Source organism: Paroedura picta, chromosome 3 (assembly GCF_049243985.1).
Source record: "Paroedura picta isolate Pp20150507F chromosome 3, Ppicta_v3.0, whole genome shotgun sequence".
Classification (NCBI taxonomy): domain Eukaryota; kingdom Metazoa; phylum Chordata; class Lepidosauria; order Squamata; family Gekkonidae; genus Paroedura; species Paroedura picta.
Window position 1 is genome coordinate 51,379,515 of NC_135371.1, and position 21,304 is coordinate 51,400,818.

The 21,304-nt window shown below is 42.4% G+C and overlaps 2 protein-coding genes across 6 annotated transcripts in view; one reads left to right on the plus strand and one right to left on the minus strand.

The window, feature by feature from the left end:
- The window catches only part of LOC143831989 (uncharacterized), a 66,287-nt gene that overhangs the window by 42,977 nt on the left and 2,006 nt on the right, over positions 1-21,304 (plus strand). The window contains exon 4 of the mRNA XM_077325670.1: positions 18,689-18,746. Coding sequence (XP_077181785.1) covers positions 18,689-18,746 — 58 coding nt within the window. The remainder of the gene's footprint in view (positions 1-18,688; positions 18,747-21,304) is intronic.
- PPARG (peroxisome proliferator activated receptor gamma) overlaps positions 20,262-21,304 on the minus strand; it is a 75,186-nt gene continuing 74,143 nt past the window's right edge. For 4 of the 5 annotated variants that reach the window (XM_077325655.1, XM_077325657.1, XM_077325658.1 and 1 more), the window contains one exon: positions 20,262-20,718. In XM_077325655.1, coding sequence (XP_077181770.1) covers positions 20,471-20,718 — 248 coding nt within the window. In that variant the 3' untranslated portion in view covers positions 20,262-20,470. The remainder of the gene's footprint in view (positions 20,719-21,304) is intronic. The other variant, XM_077325659.1, reaches the window with a different exon arrangement.

The following is a 21,304-nucleotide window of genomic DNA, read 5'->3' on the forward strand; positions in this document are numbered from 1 at the left end:
AACATAAAGCTCAGAGAACCAGCTGCGATGGCTAAACTAATAAACTTGATTAATCACAGACCACCAGAAGACATTTAAAAAATGGAACGAATATCTGAAATATCTGTAATCTTTTTCTTTTCTGTAATTTTATTATGTGGAAAATTAAAAACTTTATTACAAAAGAAGAGAGGAAAAAATTAAATCCAAAATGTGAATTAAGAACCCAAAGGTTAAATAAAATCTTATTTAAAAATCTTATATTTTTTGCTTTACAGATTACCACTGCAATGAAAACTTTTGTGTGAGTGTAGTTACCATGCTTTAACAAATTACAGTATATTACACAATATATGAAGTAGAAATATTTTTGTGTTTGGGGCAAAATAAATTTATAAGATTTTCAATATAGTATCAATAATGTTTATTTCTATAATGACAATATGTATTTCCTCCTCTTCCTTTGCATTTTCAAATTGCATCATCTGGTCAGGATTGATTTATAGTGTTTTCTGAGTGTGTCTTCTTGGGAAAGTTTGTAATATTGACAATCGAAGAAGTGCATTGAGGCAAAATATATCTGGTCATGTTGGTCATTTGATGGGTCCATCGACTTTGTATGTGAAATTATTAGAGTTTCTGTGAAGCTAGTTTTGACTTTTAATGCAGCCTGAAATTCAGGCCCTATGGTTTTAACTTTGCTACTATATACACCATAGAATAAATATTTTATTTTATTTTATTTTATGTAGCTTGACCCTTGCAGTATTATCAGCATATTTGGGGTTGAGTAAGTTTTCCCTTTTCCTTCCTTTCTTTGGCATGCTGTTTGTGTCAGATGGTGATAAGGCAAAGAGCTCTGAGTCTTGGATTACAAAACAACACAGCTTTCAAAAATGGCATGTTTACTTGACATATATATTCACCACAAAATTCTGAGCAACCCTACACCTGTGGGATTCTTGCCAGGAATAGTTGTCTACAAATGGATGGGATCCAGAAAGGGACTTCTGAGCTGTTAAATACATTGATTTAAGTGAGATCGTTGATGCATTAATTGTTAAGAAATCTTGAAGATCTACTCTTGCTTTCTAAATATAAATGGTTTCAGTGGACAATAGGCATTTTAATAAAATAAAAACTGGACAGCACACAACCATTCACTTTTAAATTCCCAAATGAGTGTCTATTTTTGAGACTTGAAAACTACTTCCCCTTTAGTATGGCTAATTCAAAAACTGGTGTTTTTTGTTTGTTTTGCTGTCACACTGAAGTTGATTTATGGAGGTGCTGTGAGAATTTCAAGGTAAGAGAAGAACAGACATGGTTTGCCATGGCCTGCCTCTGGACTTCCTTGGTGGTCTCCCATCCAAATACTGACCAGGGTTGTCCCTGCTTAGCTTCTTTGGTCTAACAAGATTGGGCTAATCTGGGCTGTCCAAGGCAGGGCAGTCAGTAGTAATTGTTAATTCACATGATTTGACTACTATAAGTTTAAGCTAGCTACCTAGTGTTATATGGGGGAGAGGGAACAAATAACCTACATGATAACAGCATGGGTATTCATATGCCAAATCGTTCAGGAAGCCAATTCTGATACAATAAAAAATGTGTAATTTTCTTTTATCACAGAAACCGCTCCAAAAAGCAGGTTAATATATCCCTTAAAACATCCACATTGTGAGGTTTTCTGTTTCAAATTACAATAATCCAGCTGGTTAAGTGTGGGAAAAAGAGGAGACATCAATCATATGATAACATTTCTTTGGACTAGGTTGAGTACAAAAAAGAAAAGAAAAGATGCCTGCCTGCCTCTGCGAAGAGACCCTAATCCTTCTTACTGGTCCCTCATCCAGATCTAACCGGGGCCAACCCTTGTTTAGCTTAGGTAATTTTACCTGAACAGGCATAGCAAAAAGAAGAAGCATGACATCAGGATGTCTTTGGGAAAGCAGCTGTCACTGTGAAGTTTTCCTTGCTTTCTTTTGTATTTTGATTAGGATATGTAGCTACTATGATTTAAGACATGATAGCTCTATGTCCTAACTGCCAAGAATCTATTAGATTACCCTTGGCAGTGGGAATTGCATCTGTGTAGCAACAAGCAATGACATTTTGATTGATTTGTAACTTGGGACTCATTCTTTTTCTTGCTGTTGGCGTTTTATTGAAAAGGGAAACTGATCCCTGCAAGATAATTTTCCAGAAAAAACTGCAGGGTACTTTGGAATTCTGCAGTTTTGTTTTCAGACTCTTGTGAATAGTTAGGTTTCTAAAAAAACAGAAAATAAAAATGCTGGCAGAACCACATTATCTCACTGTTAGATTGTCAGGATTAGCAGACAACAGTAACTGGACTGCGGGATAGAATGATTGAGAGTTTAGCTCCTTCTGGACTAATTAGTTTTGTCCTCAATTGGAGGCAGAGCATTTTTTTTTAGTTAGTCTCTGCTGACTTGAAAACATTCATCTGTAGGAAAGTGGCTGTATGGATGCCAGCAGTGTACCTAATATTCAACTTGCATACTGTGAGCATGCACAAAAACACACTAATTTAGCGTGGTAAATTAGCATGGCCTTGCTTCCTTTAGTAATTATTTACTGAGTAGGGTTGACAGGTTCCATCCCCACCCCCTAGTCACCAGCAGGGAGTGGGATGGGGAGGGGTAGGGTTGCCAGATCCAGGTTGAGAAATTACTGTAGATTTGGGGATGGAGCCTGGGGAGTGCAGGTTCCTCAGTGGGATATAATGCCATAGAGTGCACCCTCCATTTTCTGCAGGTGAAGTGATATCTGTAGTTTAGAAGAAGAAGAAGAAGAAGAAGAAGAAGAAGAAGAAGAAGAAGAAGAAGAAGAAGAAGAAGAAGAAGAAAAGTTGGTTCTTATATGCTGCTTTTCCCTACCTGAAGGAGGCTCAAAGCGGCTTACAGTTGCCTTCCCATTCCTCTCCCCACAACAGACACCCTGTGGGGTGGGTGAGGCTGAGAGAGCCCTGATATCACTGCCCGGTCAGAACAGTTTTATCAGTGCCGTGGCGAGCCCAAGGTCACCCAGCTGGTTGCATGTGGGGGAGCGCAGAATCGAACCCGGCATGCCAGATTAGAAGTCCGCACTCCTAAACACTACACCAAACTGGCTCTCAAAGTGATTTGTAATCCCAGGGGATGTCCAGGTCCCACCTGGAGGCTGGCTTCCCTACAACTGAGGTACCTGACCAGGTCGGTACATAAAAATGCAATAGTAATTAAATTAATTATTTAATATTAAAACAGAACACTCCAGTTTCCACAAGCTGAGACAACTATGTGAAAAGTCAACATTTCATTATTTTATTAAATGTCCCCAGGACATCCATTTAGTAGCAACCTGAGCCTCACTCATAATATCTGGCAGGTTTATTTTCCACATACCACCAAGTAACTATTCAACGAATACATAAAGACGGGTTCATACCAGAAACCCATCCATTTAACATGTTTCTTTCTACCTACATATCACATGGTCTAGTATCTACAGCCAGTCTCAGCAAAACACTTGAAGTTGTTCCATTTCTGTTGATGGGCCTTGCATGTAAGAGCTGCATCATAAAAGCTACCATATCCACCCAGTGAAGTGGAGAAAGAGGACTGACAAAACCAGATTGGTACCCAAGGCAGTCACCTTAAAGAGAGAATCCATCATGCCATTCATTGACCACTCTAAAATTACTCCAGTGTATTATTACTGGTCTACAGTCTACCATAGACAATTATACTTCTCTCTCATTTGCAGTAGACATTTCTTCACTTATGGAAAAACCCCTACTTTAAAATGGATAGTCACCAGCAACAATGGAACCTCTAAAAGAGATTCAAATTCAGAGCTGAGACTGTACACCCAAGTTCCCATTATCTGAATCTATGACAGACCTCAAAACATTAGCTGTGTCATTGGGGCTCATGATATCTTGTACTATGATCTAAACCTGTCCTCAATGTTCATCTTCTGTGTCTACACAGAACAAAAAAAAATTGACTCTGTGCAAGCAAAAAAATGCATATCAACCAGACATTTTTAATCCAGTTGGAAAACATTCTGCATTGACCTGGAAACTAGCATATTTCAAAGCAAACACCAGCATGAAATTGATTAAAACTTATCAGTGATTTGATGCTTCCCCTGACTGGACCAGCTGCCAGTCCATCTGCTGTCATCTGGAATCAGTCCCAAGACCCCAGGATTCAAAAAGTGCCCAGGAAATTGTGCCACATGGTTCCCACCACTTGGACTCCAGTCCTTCCTCCCTGGCCTGTTGAGGGATCTGCCTGCTATGGGTTGGGTTTGGCCTCCTTCCCCCCCCCCCCCGAGCCTTCCCCTATTTCCTGTCCTCACAGTGATTTGGCTTATCAGAGAATGGAACAGTGGGTTCCTTCTCCATGATAGGCCTTCCATTTGATCTGCCAGTCTCTGAATGGCTACCACAGGTGGCCTGCTGGGGTCTGCTGGATTTGCCTTCATACTGGATGGCCCAAGCCTGCTTTCTGCAAGCCAGCCTTTTCCCTAAGAATGCTGATGTTACCAACTCTTCTTTCCTCCTGCTGGCTAGCCAGTCATACAGGCAAAAAAAGAAGTTAATTTTCAAGGAAACACATATTTTGATACTATACAGTATTTGACCAAGTTGTTTCCTTGTTCAATAGAGAAGTCTCCCTAATCCAGGTAACTGTGAGATTCTATGTAGAAATTCTTCTGTTGAACTTCATGGGCTGAGACAAAAGTTGCTCTGTGTAGGATTGCACTGATAATATTTCTATGTGAACGTATTTTTGCACATGAATCTATTTCTGCTGTGGTTTTCTATGCTCAGGTGAACGTCTCTATTATCTTCTGCCCAGGTTGAATCTCCATAGTATTTTCACAGCAGCAAATAGGTCATGCTGTACTTAGAATCAACTTCAGATGATTTTTCCTAACATAGCTGTTTGAAGCACAGCAGAGAGGAAACTGGTAAAGGGACTTTCACAAAGGGGACTTTCCCAAAGTGATGACCCAGAACGCCTGAACTCTTAGCATCTTTGAGACATCTGTGTTTGAGAAGGAGGAATTGTTATTGGAACATCACTTTGAAACTCTGAATCTCATTCAAAACTGCAAAAAGTGTCTTCTCCAGAGTTTTCATTGGTTTTGATGAGATTCTTCTTCTTCATCTTCTTCTTCTTCTTCTTCTTGACTACTATTTATTATAAGATAAATATATGACTTACCCCACCCCACCTCCTTTCTGTTAACCAAAATATTGGTTAAAAAGTTTGCCAGAGTATTTTTTTTAAACCATCACTGAAGTATTCCTTTGCATTTATTGCCCCCTTTCATCTAATGTCCTGTGGAACTCACATTATCCAAGCCTCAGTAATGTAAAGGTCAATTCACATAATGTTTGCAATAAGCTAGAAAGTGGATCGACGCTATATTGGTTGTCATTTCGTTTGTAATGTGGTCATTTGAATATTTCTTACAGAGATTGTTAATCTTCATGTCCTCATAAACCTTCTAAAAGTGCTCGGGGTGAACAGGTGCTGAACCACAATCTATGCTCCAGGCATTCTTGACCTGGACCTCCTGCTTAGTTAAATTTCATTTGGAAACTCTTTTGTCGACCCCTTCTAACGTCATTTCTAAATAAACAGCATTCCTATTTACCTGAACCTTTAAAGTTGTGATCCATGGGACATGTGAGATCTGGGTATAAACTGCATGGAGCTTTTATTCCAATTCCAGGTTGATTCAGTCCCTGCCGTTTACAAAGAATGCCATTTCCATTTTGATTTTAGGTAATTTAAATTTTCCTTCTGCAGCAAGAAGGATTGATCTGGAGTGACCCTACCATTATTGTGGGATATCTTAAAGTGCTTTTAATGCTCAATATATTAAAAATCAAATTGAGAAAGCAGGCTGTTTTGAATCTGGGCTTTGCTCCGTGGAAGAGAACCCCTGATAGGCCAAAGCTGGTCATGTGACAAGCTTGCCTTAAAGGAGAAGCCCCTAATTTCTCTCAAATTCTGTTGGTCTTGGATTTTTTTTCTCCTTCCTCTGCCTTCTTCAATCCTCCCCCCCCTCCAAGAAAAGAAAGAGGTTCCCTGCTTGGCTCCTCTCCCCCCCCCCTTCAAGAAAAGAAAGAAAGAGGCTCAGCTCCCCCCCCTACTGAACTACCCTAATCACGTGCAGAACACTTTCCTGTTTCAATGGGGGGAGGGGGGAAGAGCTGAGTTCAAATCGATCTGAATTCAACAAGATTGGCAATGGAATAAACAAAGTAAGTGTAGACTCTGCCCTAGATTCAAGTTCAGTAGTACTTTAGATTTTTGGGATATAAATTTTTGAGAGTCAACGTTCCTTGAAATATCCCAAAAACCTTTTGGTCCCTAAGATGCTAGTGGACATTAATGCAGCTCTTCTCCTGTAGCCCACCATGGTTACCCTCTGAAACTGTCTTCATGGGACATCCAAGGATATTATGACCCAAGAATTATACAAGGAACAATTATGAATAGGACAGAGTCTGCACTTACTTTGTTTATTCCATTGTCAATCCTGTTGAATTGAGATCACTTTGAACTTGGATCTTCCTCTCCCCCCCCCCCTCATTGAAACAGGAAAGTCTTCTGCACATGGTTAGGGTAGTTCAGAAGGGGGGAGCCAAGCCTCTTTCTTTCTTTTCTTGAAGGGTGGGAGGAGCCAAGCAGGGAGCCTCTTTATTTTCTTGGAGGGGGTGGGGGAGAGGATCGAAAAAGGCAGAGAAGGAAGAAAAAATCCAGGACCGACAGAAGTTGAGAGAAATTAGGGGCTTCTCCTTTAAGGCAAGTTTGTCATATGACCACTTGTGGCCAATCACGGGTCCTCTACCACGGAGGAGAGCCCAGATTCAAAACAGCCTTTGAATATTGAGGGTTAAAAGCACTCTAAGATATCGCACAATAAAGGTAGGGTCACTCCGGATCAATCCTTCTTGCTGCAAAAGGAAAATTTAAATCACCCCAAATCCAAACGGAAATCACATTTTGTGTAGAGGGCAAGGACTGAATCGGTCTAGTGCAGTTTACACTAGATTTCAGGCTTGTATACTCCCTCTTGTCTCATCTCCCCAATAATGAAGACAATTTATAAGATTCCATCTTTGTTCTGCAAGATTAAGACTCACTCTGGAGCCAGGGGGATTAGTGACAAATAGGTGATAGAACAGGAACTAAAACACACAAGTCTGAGACCTACCTCTGATCTTCCCCTGGGTATTATCCATGGGTTTCAAAGGTTCCTAACAGGTCCTGGGGGGCTGCCACATCCTCTTGGCAACTGGATGGGGGTTGGGAGGGTAGTATCGCCAGCTTTAGATTGGGAAACTCTCAGAAATTTGGGGATGGAAACTGGGGAGAACAGGGACCTCAGTGGGGTACAATATATGGTTGCCAACCTCCAGGTGGTAGCTAGAGATCTGCTATTGCAGCTGAATTCCAGGCAACAGAGACCTGTTCACCCAGAGAAAATAGCCACTTTGGAAGGCGGATTCTATGGCATTATATCCTATGGAAGTCCTCCCCTCCCCAAACCCTCCCCTCCTCCAGATCCGCTCTCAAAATCTCCAGGTGTTTCCCAATCCAGTGTGGAGGACCCTAGTAGAATGCCATGGAGTCCACCCATCACAACATCTGTTTTCTTTAGAGGAATTGATCTCTGTAGTCTGGAGCTGCGCTGTAATTTGGGGAGTTCCCCAGGTCCCACCTAGAGGATGGCATCCCTAGGCCCTTTGCAAAATGAAGCTGCAGTTTAATTTTCATCCAAAGGTTGTTTTGCATGGTGTGTGCACATAATGTGTTCTTTTTTCTGGAAACATTTCCACAGCAAAATGCAACCTCATTTGTTATTTTTAAGGCTGCATTTTTGTTGAGTTTGTTTGGCAGGCTTTCTCTGCTCTTCTGGCAGGCAATGGCCAGTTGACATTTAGTACTAACAAACTGAGGATCTGCTGACACAACAGAATGGCTTTAATAATCCTTGTTGCAAGCAGGACAAGATACTCCAGAGCACTGCCAGCTCTTCCCATAGTCGGGAGCCAATGGGGCTGCTGTTTCCTTTCCCCTCCCCTGCCTCTGGAGAATGCCATTTTTTTTCCTTGACGTTTCCACTGAGCTGGGGAGATCTCTTGGGTAACTGTGTTTCATGTAACAGGCTATAGATATTCACTGTGGCCAGGCATGGGTATGAAGAGCTGCCCACGTCCATTAAAGTAAGAAAATTACTCAAAAGTATATTTTACGAAATGTGGATCCACAACACATATAAACCACGTTTTTAGCCTTGCACTGTTACAAACTGGAAATGTTTCATGTCCCCCGCTCCCCTTTATATAACGTTATGTACTGACCCTCCCTTTCTTTGTTTAAATACAACTTTTCCATTAAAATATGTCATAAATTGGATTAATGTCTTCTAGAACAACACAACCAAACCTGAGACCCAGATGCTGGGACTTCTAACTTGGCTATCATTGCTTAAGGCAGAGAAGCTTGTTCTCCTGCATAGCCTCCCCAGGCACCCCCAGTGCGTGTGAGATGGCAATGGTTCATTTTAGTAGGCAAAACAGTGTCCCTGTACCACTTTTTTCTCCTTGATGAGGGCATAAAACCCCTTTCTGCAAGGTTTTTCTTCTAAACTGTTTTGCTGTCTTATCATGGTTGCAGCTAATCCATGTAGACAAGTCAAGTCAGATTTTATTGTATGTAGCCATAGGCCATTACAAAATAAAAAGAAGATTTAAAATCAATAATAAAATAGATCCATACCAATCTGGCTTTCATCCTGCCCACAGGGTAGGGACTGTGCTGGTGAATGCTATCTGACACCGGCTGGACCAGGGTGGTTCGGCCATCCTCATGCTTTTAGATCTATTGGCTGCATTTGATGTGGTCAGTCATGAGTTGTTGGCTCACTGCCTCACTGGAGCCAGGATTAGAGGGACTGCACTGAAATGTCTGGTCTCCTTTCTCCGGAACCGGACTCAGAGGGTTGCAGTGGGGGAGATGTTGTCTAGCCGCTTTATGCTCTCCCACACTTTTAAACATCTATATGTGTCCTCTAGCCCTGCTGGCCCGGGGCTTTGGGCTGGGATGTCACCAATATGTGGATGACACCCAGCTCTACCACCTAATGGACGGATAGCTGGACTCCCCCCCCCCCTCCGAAACATTTGCCAGTTGTTTAGTAGCATTGGCTGGATGGCTCAGCCAGAGTCGTCTGACACTCAACCCCTCCAAGACAGAGGTCTTGTGGCTGATAAGAGGGGGCAGGACCAGGAAGCACATCTCTCTTGCCTCGACAGGGTGAAATTGACATCTGCACCAGTTGCCAGGAATTTGGGAGAGATCTTTGATGCCTCCTTTTCAATGGAGGCTCAAAACATGAAAGTAGCCCAAATGGTGTTTCTCCATCTGCACCAAACATGGCTACTAGTGCCCTACCTGTTCTCAGAACACTTGGCCACAGTGATCCATACAATGCTCACTTCCAGATTAGACTTTTGCAACTTGCTGTATGTGGGCCTACCCATGTCTTTGACCTGGAAATTGCAACTGGTACAAAATGTGGCTGCGAGAGTCCTTATTTGAACATCTTGGAGGGCCCATATTCAGCCAGTGCTGCGTCAAATGCACTGGTTGCCAGTTTGCTTCCGGATCAAGTTCAAGGTTTTGGTTTTGACCTTTCAGGCTATATGTGTCCCGGATCCTACCTATCTGAGGGACTGCTTATCTGCTTATGCCTCCTGCAGGGCTCTTCACTCAGTGTGTATGGATTTGCTGGCTGTCCCAGGCCTTGGGACGTTCGCCTGGCCCTGGCCCCAACGTGGTGGAATGAGCTCCAAGAAGAGCTGAGGGCCCTGATGGAACTATCTAGGTTTGGTAGGGCCTGAAAGATGAAGCCGTTCCACCAGGTGTATAGTTGAGGCCAGGTGGATGACTGGGGTTGTCAGCTGTGGGTCCCCCCTGGCTATGCATTGAGATCAGCCCCCGGGGCTTATACCCTCTAGGCTGTTGCCTAGATCCCCAAGGGTGGAATTGTAATGCTGGGACTAAGGGATTCTCTTTTTGTAGTTTATGCTGCTATTTATTGCTCTGTTTGTTGTGTAATTTTTATTGGGGGAATCTGGGGTTTTATTGTGATTTTTATTACATTTATATTGTAAACCGCCACAAAATGGCAGTTGTTATGAGTGGTGGTATATAAATTAAAATATAAATAAATAATGTGAAATCACAGATAATAATTACTAATCACCATAAGAACATTTCTACATTACATATATCCACCTATCCTACAATTATTCTAGGTATTTGCTCTCTGCAGGACCACTTTGGCCTTTATTTTCTTTTCCACAAGGGCAAATAATTACATACTTTTAAAGGCAAATGAATTAGTATCTGATAACAAGAACACAAGTTTTTCCTGGTCAGATTTATCATTTAGTCCATCTAGTAGGCCTGCAAGAAATTTGGCACTAGGATTTGTATGCAATGGGCAAGTGAGAATATAATGTGGGAGATCCTCCAGAACTAAGACTCCACAGATACAGAAGCATTGACCGTTTGGTGTTTTATGGTATTGCCCACTCAGTAGAGCTGTTGGCATTGTTTGAAATCACATGGAAGTAAAAGCTACTCTGAGACTATGAGTTGAAAGATAGACATGCAATGCATTTACTTTGTACCATTAAGACTGAGTATTCTTCATCTCCACCTCTTGCAAATCCAGATTTTGTGCCAGGGAACTCCCGGTTCTTTACATTATATTTGCATATCATTCATTTTGATAATGCTACTTCCAAGAATCCAGGTCAATTTTTTTCTTTTTACAGTGGCATGTTTTCACAAGAACTGGATTGTAAAGGCAAACGGAGAGCACAGAGAATGGACTCAGAAGCTCAGAATGTAACCCTTTTGAGGTCCCAGCTGACTTTTCAACTCTAAACTGGGATTTTCAACAACTCTAAACTGGGATTTGTCAAGACAGCGAATTCAGGGCATTCTTATGTTTAGTTTTGTCCTCACCTAACCCTAGTTGTCTCTTCTTTTGCCTAGTTTGTCTTTCAATCTCTATTGTTAATTTTGTAAAACTTCACATACATACGTACACTCACACACACACACCATTGTGCAACTTCTCTAGCAAAATGCCCAATACTATTCCTGTGATGATAGAAAGGCTCTTGGACTTCTGTCTAATATACCTTTCCTTTCAATGGAGCAGAAACTGACATAATATGCTAACCCTTGCCTAACAATAAGTTTCCAGTTGTTCAATGCCCTCCCATTATAATTGATATGGTATTCATACTTTTAATGGTTCCTGATTACTCTAGATCACTTGCCAAACAAGCTTTTCATCCTGACAGCATTCTTGTTCTAGGCTGAGACAAATTCTGGGTCAGATTTTTGCTTTTCTGTCAACAACTAAGGATAGTTTAACTCATAATTTTGGAACTCAAACAGCAAGTAGCTGTTCACAAATGGTAGCTCATGCAAGTCACTATTGGCATGCAAAAAGGTCAGGATTTTGCAAGCTGTTTGGACTCTTTTGAAAACACTTTGCATGGGGCAGCGAGCTGCAGGATATTTACATAGTTGTGCTATAATGGTACATAATGGTTTGGGAGTCAGTGTGGTTTGGGCATCATATTGGGATCAAGGATAGAAGTCATAATCCCTGTTTAGTTATGAAGGCGGCCGCATGACTTTGGGATAGCCACTCTCTCACCCAAAACTGCTACACAAAGTTTTTATGATATAATGGAGGAGACAATAGCTATGTATGCTGCTCTGTGCTTCATAGAGAAGGACTGGATAAATATAAAATACTAGATATTAAGCCCGCTGTGGCCAAAATACAGCGGGCCCTAGCATGGTGGGTGGAGGGATGGGGCGAAGGAAGGAGGAAAAGGAGAAAGAGAGACAGAAAGACAGAAAGAAAGGGAGGAAGATAGAGACAGAAGAAGAGGGAGAGAAACAGGTAGCCAAAAAGAGGCAGATGGAAGAGAGGGAGGAAGGGAGAAAGGGAAAAACAAAGGGAATGCTGGGAAGAAGGGAAGGATAAAGGCAATGCTGGGAGAAAGGGAGGAACAGAGTAAGGTAGGTAGCCTTGGGACCTTCTGCTGGACCCAAGGGCAGGCTCGGCTGCCCCAGGGCCCGGCAGAAGGCTCCGGACGGGGGCAGTGGGCTTTGCGGCCTACTGCCGGGCCCAAGGGCAGGCGAGCCTGCCCCAGGGCCCAGCAGAAGGCACCCTGGGCAAGGGGAAGCCGGCCAGAGGACTTACCGCTGGGGAAGGCTTCTTCCTCTGAGCGGCGACTCCCCGGCCAGCCCAGGCGAGGCTGGGCCAACCAGCCAATGGGGAGCCGCACTTTGCACAGCTCCCCATTGGCTGCTTGGCCCTCAAGTGACACTCGGAGGGCCCAATCAGGAGCCGGCTCCTGATTGGGCCCTCTGAGTTTTTATTTCGGACAGGGCCCACCCTAACTCCTCCCCACTTGCCCTTACTCCTTTATTCCTTCTGCTCCTCTGGAGCGGGGGGAGGGGTTTAAAGATGTACATAGAGGAGCCCTTGATCCATATCAGTCTGGCTTCCGTCCTGGCCACGGAATGGAGACGGTGCTGGTCGTCCTGATGGATGACCTCCATCGCCAGCTGGATAGGGATGGGATAGCCATGCTTGTTCTGTTATATCTGTTGGCCACCTGTGATGTGGCTGACCAAGAACTATTGGCCCACCACCTTGCTGGGACGGGGAAGTCGGCCACAGCTCACTGCTGGTTGCATTCCTTTCTCCATAACCGGACCCAGAGGGTAGCTATGGGGGATGAGTTCTTGCGCTCTTATCGACTACCAGGCTATGGTGCTCTCCCCCGTGCTCTTTAACATCTTCATGTGCCCTCCAGCCCAGCTGGTATGGAGCTTTGGGCTGGGCTGTCATCAATATGCCAATGACACCCAGCGCTATCTCCTCAAGGATGGCAGCGTAGACTCCCTCCCCCCCCCAAATCATTCGCTGGATGTTTGGAAGCTGTGACTGAATGGCTGGAGCAGAGTCATCTGAAACTCAATCTGTGGCTAGGGAATAGGAGGGCAGGACAGGAAGCATGTTTACCTGCCCTGGCTGGAATGCAACTTACTATTGCGCCCCAGGTCAGGAACTTGGGAATGACCTTAGATGTTTCAGTGACTTTGGAGGCACAGGACAAGAGTTTAGCCCACCAGGCTTTTTTCCACCTTTGCCAGGCATGGCTACTAGCGCCCTACCTGTCTTTTGAACACCTGGCCACGGTGATCCATGTGACGTTCACCTCCGGAATAGATTTCTGTAACTCGCTCTATTGCATAGATTTCTGTAACTCACTCTGCCCTTGTCCTTGATACGCAAATTGCAGCTGGTGCAAAATACAGCTGCTAGGGTCCTCACAGGAACACCTTGGAGGGCCCATATCCAGTCTGTGCTGAGGCAGCTGCACTGGCTGCCACTTGCAGCCCAGATCTGGTTCAAGATTTTGGTTTTGACCCTTCATGGTCTGGGACTCACATACCTGAGGGACCACCTGTTGCCCTATGCCCCCCACAGGGCTTTGCACTCTGCAGGTACCAACTTGCTGGTCATTCCCAGCCCAGAGAAGCTCACCTGGCCTCAACAAGGGTGAGTGCCTTCTCAGTCCTGGCCCCCACCTGGTGGAATGAGCTCCCAGAAGAGCGGGGGGAGGAGGGGGAGGAGCTCTGCGCCTGCATATGTGTACCCGCCAGCATGCTGGCACCCATGCCTCCCGTCTCCCCTGTGACGTGGCGCTGGCTGCTTAGGGCGTAAACAGCCGCTTTGGACACCGAAGCACCCAGCCCTAGTCAGTGTGTTGTAGTGTTTAGAGTCAGTCTAGGATGTGGGAGACCCAGGAAGCCACCTCTGCTATTGAAGCTTGCTGTGTGATCTTGGGCCAGTCATTTACTCTCAGCCTAACCTCCCTTCACATAGTTGTGAGAGTTAAATGGAGGAGAACTATGTTCACTGCTTTGAGTCTCCATTGGGTAGAAATTTGGGGAATAAATCTTTTTTTGTCAAACACTCATTTGTTTGGGGGGAGGGTAAGCAAATGATATTGTTGTGTGGATATGACTCATAGCCACTTGCCAGAACAATTGGCTATCTTAGGAAGCTAGATTCTTTATGTTTTCTGAAAGACAGGGAGGACAGCATATCCGGCCATGTTGAGAACTCTTGAGTACCATCCTGGCAAAATACCCACTCCTCTCATAACAGGAAGACTTTCAACAACAGTTTTTAAAAAGGTTGGCTTCCCTCAGTCTGCTTACCACAACATGGTAAGTACGTGACAAGATTCCTTAAAAAAAAAGTCTGCTGATTACTTCTAATTGCAAGTTATAAAATGTTTTTTTTTCTTGCCCTCATGATCAAAAAGCAACCAGTGATTTATGACTTGGAATATTTTTTCCAAAGCCCTGGAGGTTCTGAAAATAACACAACCTACTTATAAACTGACATGAGCAAGCTTCCTCTTCTTTTTTCCAAAATAAAATCCCATAGAACCAGAATATATTTAAAGTTAAACCAAAATTGTAATAATAATAATTCACATGAGAAAACACTCAAAGTTTTAAAAAATGTTGTTGGTTCCTCACTGTGGTTACAATGAAATTCACAGCAAAAAGCCACAGCTGAAACTCTTTCCTCCTTTCTACCATTGGTGTATCTCCAAATTACATAGTTAAGAACTGACACCATTTTGCTACTTAATGGCTTTGCACAAGCTGAGCATTTTAATTTGCAAGAAAGCCCAAGTCAGCTTTCATGAAACAAATGCTTTTGTTATTTCAGTAAACTGTCTCAACTCCAACATGCCACGTATTTGTTAACATTTTAGTGTTTTAGAATCTGATACAAAACCTGAAGTTTGGTCAAATTCTTAGCACCTATGAAAATGGATGTTTAAAGAATACATGGGTAGTAGTTACCTAAAAGTGTAATAGCATTTTACCTTTGGGTTAGATATGTTATGTCTTTACCTCATCCCCATCATAAAGCAAAACTCTATATTTTAGAGCCCTTCTTACTCTCTCCAGAACAAGAGGAACCAATAAATATCATTGCTATTTCACTTCCATATATATTGGTACTTCTTGTAACTCTACATACAAGATGATCTGGGAGGGAAAGGGTTAAGAGAATTTTCTCATGCAGGTGCACTTGGCAGTGGGTCCTACCCTCTCATTGGCTAATGTTGAGCCTCTTTGGCTATTGCTTGCCTTCTATTTTATCTTATATAGGGCCTCTCTTCTTCTCTGTCTTACTTGGCTGTAGTAAGTTAACTTTTTGAAGATTGCCTACATGACTATGCCATGTAAGATGTGTTTCTAGTTTTGTTTCTTTCTCTTGTTACTATTGCAGTCAGATCATCTTTGTGATTTGTTTGCATTTCCCCTGTAACCAGGAAATGGGGAGGACTGGGGATACTGCATAAAGCTTTTTTACTTCCAAGGCAAATTATCTATCCATCTATCCATCTATCCATCTATCCATCTATCCATCTATCCATCTATCCATCTATCCATCTATCCATCTATCCATCCATCCATCCATCCATCCCCAATAGGTTATGGGTTCAGAGTCTATTTGAAGCTTAAATTAACATTAATGATTAAATAGGACTTAAGTCTTTGATTAGTACTGGTTTAAATATTTTTAAATTCTCCATTGTTCTTCTCCATAATTGCTGTGATAAAGATGGTTGAATCAAGCAGATATTTGAAGATCACAAGAATTTAATGTTGAAAACTATAGAACTTGCTCAAAAATCTAAATGTAAAGAGAGCATTTCTTCATGGGAAGATTTGTACATGGAGAAGCCAGAAGGTTTTATAGATTTTTATAGAGTTCAAGCACCTTTATATAGTGGTTAGGAGTGCAGACTTCTAATCTGGCGAGCCGTATTTGATTCCACGCTCCCCCAGATGCAACCAGCAATATCAGGGCCCTCTCAGCCTCACCTTCCTCACAGGGTGTCTGTTGTAGGGAGAGGAAAGGGAAAGCAATTGCATGCCGCTTTGAGACTCTTTCGGGTAGAGAAAAGTGGCATATAAGAACCAACTCTTCCTCTTCTAAATGTAGTCTGTAAACTACAGAAGAGCTAAAACAGGCAGTACATGCCTGGAATGAAAAATTACACACGTGGAGAAAATTCAAGGTCTGTACAGTAAACTAAAAAATGGGACACCTACTTTGATTCTTGTGTACATTGATGACCTGATTTTGGATATGGCAGGCAAATGGACTATAATAGTGTGGTAGAGTGCCTAAACAGAGAAGTAGAAATTAAGGAATATTCCCCTGCCGTGCAGGGGAATACCTCCGTCACAAAAAACACTAACAACTCTTTTTGGCATTAAATAGGCCACAACTTTAATGAACAATTGAGCGTTGAACAGCATGGGGATAATGGGGAACCCGCCCTCTTGTGGCTGTCCGGCCACAAGGCAGCCAAAGCTTAATCCAGTAGGTATGCACAGGGCCCTCCAGCACCCCACTGGGCTCACCGTGCCCCCAATGACCTGTTGGTTATGACAGAGAGGTGACCAATTTTGGGAACCCGTTGAGGCGTGAACCTCTGCTTGGTTCCGAGCCACCTGGAAACCCGGATCTACCGTCAAGGCGCATTCTCGATGAGAGATGGCTGCCCGGCTCCGCTTACCCACAGCCTCTTACGGAGATCTCACTAGAGCATGCCAGTACGCAGGCAGAAATGTCATAGGAAAACTTCTATACCAAAGCACCACTTATAGACCTGATATTGCAACCAGCTGTCATCCTTCAGTACTTCAAAATGAATTGGTTACACTGATGCACATTGGGCAGATCACTTAGACGTATAAATCCACAAAATACATTTGTTCTTGTATAGAGGTGGACCAATCTTCTGAACCAGTAGAAAGCAAAGTACAGTATGTTTACCTTCCACAGAATCTGCATATATGGCATCTGCTGAAGCATGCAGAGTCCTGTTATTGTGGCTAAACTAGTTACAAAAGGACTTTGGAGTTGATGAGCAAAGCCAGCTCAACTTAAAGAAGACAACCAGAGCTGCACGAAGATTTCGCAATTAGAAAAAATGGCTGCCTGCACTAAGCACATTGGTGTGAAGCTTCACTGTGTGTGTAACATAACTGAGAATCCATAATAGAGATGGATTACTGTTCAGTAGAAAACATGGTGGCTGACATCCTGATCAAGCCTCTAAAAAGAGACAGATTTGAAGAACTATAAGGTGAAATTTGAAAACTCTTGCATGTAACATTAAGACGGGGTGTTGGATATTATAACTCTGCATTAAGGGTGTGCACTTAGCTAAATCAAGGTGAAAAAATACCCCAAAATATCTTACAGATATTTTCTTACAGGTATTTTCCAGGTATAATATAAAATGATTACAGATTCTCTGATCTCATTGGCTACCAAGATAGCTCAGCCAAAATAAAAGCATTTTCCCCATTTTTATTTGTAGATATGAATTTATACCAGTCTTTCTCAGTCCTTGGACCATGGAATAACCCATTCAATTTATTCAGGCTTCAAGTAACCCCATAAGTAATGCCAACTGGCCACACCTCCCTGCCAAGCCCCCAGAAGTCACATGTTTGCAATGTGCATGACATCGCTAATAAAATAAAATGCTTTTTAAATAAGTATTCCTGGAGTTACTAGCATCCCTGGCTGAGAACGACTGAGTTATACTAATCCATGCTCCCCACCCTCTTGACTAGGGCTGGCTGTCAGCTCCCATTGCCCCAGCTGATCCTTTCAGGTTGGTGTGCAGGGCTGAGAGACCTCCCTGCTGCATGCATAGCCTGGGTGCTGCCTCAGCTGAGGCTGGCACCTCTTGAAGCATGGTTTAAACTAAGCTGAAAAAGGAGCCAGCCCAGGATCAGCCAGGTGGCTCTGCCTCACATTGGCTGGGGCTAGCTCTTCTTACAGCTCATTTTAAATACCATGCTAGTATTGGGATTTGGGATTTTTTGGAAATACTGAATTTTGGAGACCAAAAACTAGAAAAAAACCACCCTGATTCATTTTTGCTCACTCTTGCTCTGTGTGCAAGAGGATCTGGGAGGGAAAAGGTTAAAAGAATTTTCTCAGTTGAGTACAGTTGGCAGTACCCTGTCACCGGTTAAATCAGGGGTAGTCAGCGAACGCTGGCAGGGGCTCCTGGGAATTGCAGTCCATGGACATCTGGAGGGCCGCAGTTTGACTACCCCTGGGTTAAATGTTGAGCCTCTTTGGCTATGTCTCGCCTTCTGCTTCAACTTCTATAAGACTTCTCTTTTACATGGGCTTGGAGCTGGAGCAAGTCAACCTTTTTGCAGTTAATCTGTTTGCAATAAGTGAAATGTACAGACATGAATATGTCATATAAGATGTGCTTCTATTTTTGTAAATAAAGTTTCTTTTTCTCATTACCACTGGGCCCAGTCAACTTTGTGATTTGTATGAAGAGCATTTTCCCCTTAAATGGGAAATGTGGAGGATTGGGGACATTGTGTAAAGCTTTTGTGCTTTCAAGGTAAACAATTTTTTAAAAAACATTTAATCCCAAATTTTTCCTGTGAAAGTTTTAATGTATGTTTCCTTTGTTTTAATGTAGGTTTCTACACCTCCATGGGAGGATATCACAAGACAGTGTGGGATGCAGGTAGTGCTGGGTATGTGTGTGTTCCAACTATGTATTAGTATGGCTGCTAAGTGGTGATCTATGCCATTATACAACATCTTTTTGGCACATTTGACATAATCAGGCCCCCATTTATATCATTGTCATCTGCTGCTGCTGCTCCAGTCAAGAGACCTCTGATAGCATGGTGTGGACATCTTCTGGAGTCTGTGGAGAGATTCTGCCAGTCAAAAACATATCCTCCTTAGTTAGAGAGACCAATGGTTTCTTGGTCTTATTTGTCCAGCAGTTGTATTTTGCATTCATTCTCTGCAAACTCTCTTTGATCCACAGTGGTTCATGAAAGTCACCTGCCCATTTGCACTTGATCGGGGGATTACTGTCACCAGTTGAAGATGCTGCTGTTTGCAACATGAAGCAATGTCAGCAGGGGGCAGTTTGCATTTTTGTGGGTGCTGGGGCAAAGAGCATTCTTTTGGCTGTATTTCTGCTTTAGTTTATTGGTCCAAACTCTCCTGTAAAACCAGAAGAGCAGATACTGCTTACACTAATAGTAAAATGTATCTTATTTTGTGGAGGTATCCTCGTGTATGAAAGTACAGTTAATATCAGAACCTTTCCCTCTGTTTTCAAGATTGGAAAACTGTTTTCAAGATTAGAATATTTCTATTTTGGATTTCCTTACAGTCTGAAATTCTTGAACATTCTCTTGCCCTGACTTGCTGCTCAGTAAACACGATGTGCCTGATTTGAATAGCCTAGCAGGAAACATGCATAATCTGCCCTTGTAAAAATCCCTGTTCCCTTCACAACATTCACCTTGCTTTAGGGCAATCACAAAAAAACGATCCCTCTGCCAAGATCAAAAGGAGCACGCTTGCTGCTGCTGCTACCCCACACAGTGTTTAGTTGGGTTTTTTTGGGGTGGACTAAGAAGCAAAACTAATTTTCTTCTCCTGTGCTAAATCCAACGCATGGCTGGCAGCAGATTGCTGAAGTGGGCTGTCATCTTGCTGGTGAATTTGCAAGTTTTGCTCTGCAGCCATTGTGGGTGGGTTGGTATTTGCCTTGGAATTAGAATATTCTACGCAACTGATTCACAACTGAGTGTACTGTACCCTGAGCTGCTAGGATGAAAGGCACAATACAAATGTCGTTAAGAATAACAACAATTTTACCAGTGAAAGAACATGGAAACCAGAAGAGCAGATTAACTGTAGAATACTGGTGTCCAGAGAGTGAGGATGAATGGAAACACACACACACATATACACACGAATGTGTGTATGTGTAAGCATATATAATTTGACTCTTCTTGGAAGGTGTGGTGATCAGTCCCGGTTATTTGCACATCATTATGTAACTGCATGACAAGCCCAGAATGCTTTGTACAGAAAATAATACCATTTAGCAAAGCTGAAAATTTAACTGCACAGCTAACCAACTTAGATGATTATTATTTTTTTAATCAGACTGAACAAGTAATTTTGGTCTGTGAAAGAAGACATTTTTTAAATAAAAAGTAATCTGGAAAATACTGCCAAAATTTTGATATATAGACATTTTAATATTAAAAGTAAATTGTAAATGTGTCTTTATAAACAATATGCATAAAATAGATCTATAATAGTAAGGCGCTCTCTCTCAATGTTTTTTTCACAGTAATTTTGTAGGTATGTAATGTTTCCCTCCTAAAAGAAATAGTGCAATTTGAAGAACGTACGTCATGTCAATGAATTAAAAACTCCAAGGCCCTTAATATAAGTCCTTGTAAATTTCTTGTAGGAGTGGATGAAGACTCATATCTGTCTCCGTTTTCTTTATGATTTGCAACAGCTGCACGTGTTCTGTTACAATTTGTCTGAGATCTGTCATTTTCTGCAGCAATTTTGCAAACAGCTGTGAGGATTCTGGATGATTCAGTTTTAACTGGAGTTCTAAAGCTTGCAGCAAATTGTCTTGTATCTCTTCAATGGGCTTCACATTCAGTAATCCAGGGCGATCTAGGCAGAAATAAAGCAAATATTTATTTAGATAGAACTTCAGTTGCACTCATAGTTTAAGAGAATTCTGAAATATATCTAGCCCCAATGCTAAGTTCATCTAAAGACTGCTAGTCAAAATCTACTGCTCTTATACAGGTTTTTGTATACATCCAAAAAGTGCTTCTTAGTTGAATCAAAAAGTTGAAAAAGCTCTCTAAATTTTTAGAGTTAGTATACATTGTTCAACTCCCAGATCTGTGAATTTCCTGCATTAGCTCTGAAGATAAACGCTGGCTGACAGTGCCATCCTATATAGTCTGAGGAAGAGTGCTTGCACTCGAAAGCTCATGCCTTGAATAAATCTTTGTTGGTCTTAAAAGTGCGACTGGACGCTGATTTTATTGTTCTACTTCAGACCAACACAGCTACCCATTTGAATCTATCCTATCAAGAGTTACTCTCATTTTAGCCTATTGAAACCAAGAGGTTTAGACTGGAGCAAGTTTGCATAAAATTATACTGTAAAGTAACCAGGTCTGAAATGAGAAGTTCCAGAGCTAGGATGAAATCCTAAGAAGAGGGACTCATCAGAGCGAGGCCACCT